This window comes from Neofelis nebulosa, chromosome 3 (genome assembly GCF_028018385.1).
Source record: "Neofelis nebulosa isolate mNeoNeb1 chromosome 3, mNeoNeb1.pri, whole genome shotgun sequence".
In the NCBI taxonomy this organism is placed as follows: Eukaryota; Metazoa; Chordata; class Mammalia; order Carnivora; family Felidae; genus Neofelis; species Neofelis nebulosa.
The window spans coordinates 105,084,089-105,087,622 of NC_080784.1; the positions used below are offsets into that span (position 1 = coordinate 105,084,089).

General features: G+C 34.8%; 1 protein-coding gene across 4 annotated transcripts in view; it reads left to right on the forward strand.

Annotated features, from left to right (window-relative positions):
* Positions 1-2,668, forward strand: part of PRDM5 (PR/SET domain 5) — a 209,240-nt gene extending 206,572 nt beyond the window's left edge. For 3 of the 4 annotated variants that reach the window (XM_058721492.1, XM_058721494.1, XM_058721491.1), the window contains one exon: positions 761-2,668. In XM_058721492.1, coding sequence (XP_058577475.1) covers positions 761-925 — 165 coding nt within the window. In that variant the 3' untranslated portion in view covers positions 926-2,668. The remainder of the gene's footprint in view (positions 1-760) is intronic. The other variant, XM_058721495.1, reaches the window with a different exon arrangement.
* Positions 2,669-3,534: the final 866 nt, after the last annotated feature.

Genomic DNA, 3,534 nt, shown 5'->3' on the forward strand with positions numbered 1-3,534 from the left:
GCACTTAACAGAGGACTTCTGGCCCACAGATCATACAGGCTTCCCTGAAGAATGAGTAAGAGGAAGCTACATAAAGAGAAGTGGGAAAGTACTGAGGCAGGAGGACCTTACATCTTCTGTGTTAATTTAATATTTTAATTATTGGACTGTTCATATTTGTTGGGCCAGGTGGCAATGTGGCAGAGCTTATATGAAGTTAACATGTTAGATTCCCTAGTTAAATGAGTGTATATGATAAGAAATAAAGAATCAGAATTGTGGGTAGTAAACTTCCACTTAGGATGCTTAAAGCAGCATTAACCTTTCACTTCTCAAATGGGGCTAAATGGAAGGGATCACTGGAGAGACAAGTCTTGTGCTATTTATGTCAAACGGGGAGATGCCCTCTGGGCCATTAGGCATTTTGTTTAAGGGGTTTAATATGAAAATGTCAATACACTCCATCATGGGGAGAAAGATATTGTTCCCAGGGAGTTGTTTATCTAGACATGTTTAAATATAGCAGTAGAGGGGAAGGGAGGGTGGTTAGGGTATAGAGGACACACACTAGATGCAAACAACTCTTGGGAACTGTAATTATTTTTCTTTACCCTTTAGTTGGGATGTTAAATTCCATTTATTTCTAGGAATTTTTGTTCTTATGCCTGTCAGTGCATACTTAACAGTAGGAAGATGCATAATGTATGTTGTGTACGTGATAAGTTGGCATATCTTCAGGTTTTTCAGCATAATACAATTGGTGTCTTTGGGTCTTTTCTAGGTTTGTGACTTGGCTTTTAGCCTGAAGAAAATGCTGATCCGACACAAGATGACTCACAATCCCAATCGTCCCCTGGCAGAATGCCAGTTTTGCCATAAGAAGTTTACAAGGAATGACTACCTCAAAGTGCACATGGACAATATCCATGGTGAAGCTGACAGCTAATGGTAGCTGTAAAGGAATTAAACCGTTCAGAAGGGCTCCTAATATGAAACCCAGATTTCTCTCACCTGATTAGCATAGCAGAAGTAGACAAAAGTAATTCACTGGTCTCATAGTTCTTATTTGCCTACCTTTAGAGTTCGTAGATGCATATGCAAAAAAAAAAAAAAGAGGAAAGAAAGAAAGAAATTCCTACTTTTACCAAAAAATGGTACAAATAGAAAAAAAAAAAAACAACTTTGTAGCCTTGCAAAATACTACTTATGCTCTGTTTTATAAAATGGAAAAAGGAGTCATGGCTTTCCATGTTGGCTACCTCTCTGTAAAGAAGTTTACTAACATACTCTTTATTAGGCCTTTTTATTTTATTGTTATCTGTGTGTGTGCACGCACGCACATACTGGTTATTACTGATTTATCCAGAAAGAAATTAATATACCAAAATATTTCATACAGATGAGGATAATGTCAAGGGTTTTTAAAGTATCAAGCATGATATAGGATAAAACTTGCTATTTTGTGAAACAGACCAAAAGTTGATGTTATTTATAGCTCTCTACAACAGGTCAGTTTAAAATAAGGAAGTATTTAAGAACTAAAGCATCTATTGAAATGTTGCTCATTTTAGATAGTTCTTCGAAACATTATCTCCTCTAATCACTTAGATGCAGACATTCATGGTCTATAGTACTTTCATAAGATCTTCATAAAAATGACCATATACCTTAAGTATATATCAAGCTGATTCTCCTAAGTTTATACCAGTCATCTTTAGAAATTAACAGTATACAAATGCATACAACTAAAAATTAAAACAAAATAGGTTCTCAATATTTGTTGACTGACAAGAGTGTCAGCACATAGTGGCATTGCAATATTAGTTATGGTGAACCTAGCCTTTTACTTCTCATTCCATCAAAGTGCATAGAACATGTTGGCACAGCTATAATAGAGTCCTCAGAGCATTACACTGTTTCACAAAAGACGTTTTCCAGAATCCAGGCAGTAGATGATTCTGAAACACTTTTGAATTACCCTCAACTGTTCCGTGTAATTAGGAATCCAGAATAAAAAATACAAATCCAGCCATTGTTATGATTGGAATTATCACTGATTAAGGGAAATTGAAGCAAGAAGTGTAATTTCTTCTGTCGGGTTATATTTCAATAAAATACTTGAGAGCAACATACAATGAGCAACTTGCTTTGGGGGAAGATATGATAAGATGCATTAGTGATGTCAGAATAGCATAAAGGAATCCAAAAACCAGAAGAAAGTCAAAATGAAGTCCAAATCATGAATTTTTCTACTTAGAGCTCAAAGGAGAGGAAGTATAACTTTAAGGAAATTGGTTCCAACTTAAGAAGAAAGGTTATCTGAAGACACAGTTCTTTGAAGTCAGGAATCTTGTTTTAGAATTATGTTTTTGCTCAGTTCCAGTTTTAAAAAGAAGGATAAAGATTCAATATAGAGATTTAAACACTGTAAAAATACTAAATTTGAAACTCACCAGAGATAATGTTTAAAAATATAAATCTCAGATTATAATTTAGAAGATATCTAAGTATGGTTATATGTAGCATTTTTATATCTGAAAATTATAGACTGTATTTTATAAAAATAGATTTTGGTCTTGTTTCTCACTATGTCATTTGTTTCAACAGTATATTTTTAGATCTAAAATGTTTTCAATTGAACACGACAGTGTGCTTAATATCATTTGAATATAAAAGGCCAGCTGTAAAATTTGGTAGTGTGTATTATTTAAACACATTCTGCTCATTTCTTTTGATGCTACCTCCTCTGTATGGTAATCACACCGTTGTGTGATGAATCTGAAACTTGAAAGGAAGCCAAATACCAATTTTGTATAATCTCATTGACTCACAGTTTACAGATCTGCTCTAATTGGAAATTACCCTTAAAACCATGTTGTTGCCATGTTGCAGAATAAACTGATGAGAAAGAGGTGCTGGACCTTATCAGGCTGAAGGTTCATAGTCAAGGAAACTCTGGAAGATAATGTAGAAAAACCTACTGGTCCCCAGTCTTGTCTTTTCAAAGCACTGAAATCAAAAGAAGTTCTTAGAAAACTCTTTGTGTGCTGTTACATTTACCGAAATATTATTACTTATAAGCATTTCGAATATATTAGCATTCGTGTCGTGCAACTTTTAAATCACTCAGTAATAGCACAAAGATGAGAATTGATTTTTTTTTAGGTTTCATTGAGAAATTAAGAACATAAGTAGTCACAGAGGAAAAGTCCTGTTGGCAAATGGGAGTACAGGTACCCACTTTGAAGTGTCTTTCTCTGCTTTTCTGCTGTAAAAGATTATGGCTCAAGTGCTTTCTTGGGAACAAGCCAAGCTATCAGGTGCCCATGAAGTCAAGGCTACATAATTTTAAGAGGTATTCAATAACATCGGTGGGTTCAGACATCCTCTTAAAATCATTATACTTGTGTATTAACATTTACAATATTTACATATCTTGAATTCCTTCTTTTAAAATTTTTTGAAACTTTTTCTTTAAGTTTATTTATTTATTTTGAGAGGGGGAGAGAGAGCATGTGGGAGTAGCGGGGGGGGGGGGGGAGGGGGGGTGGTGGG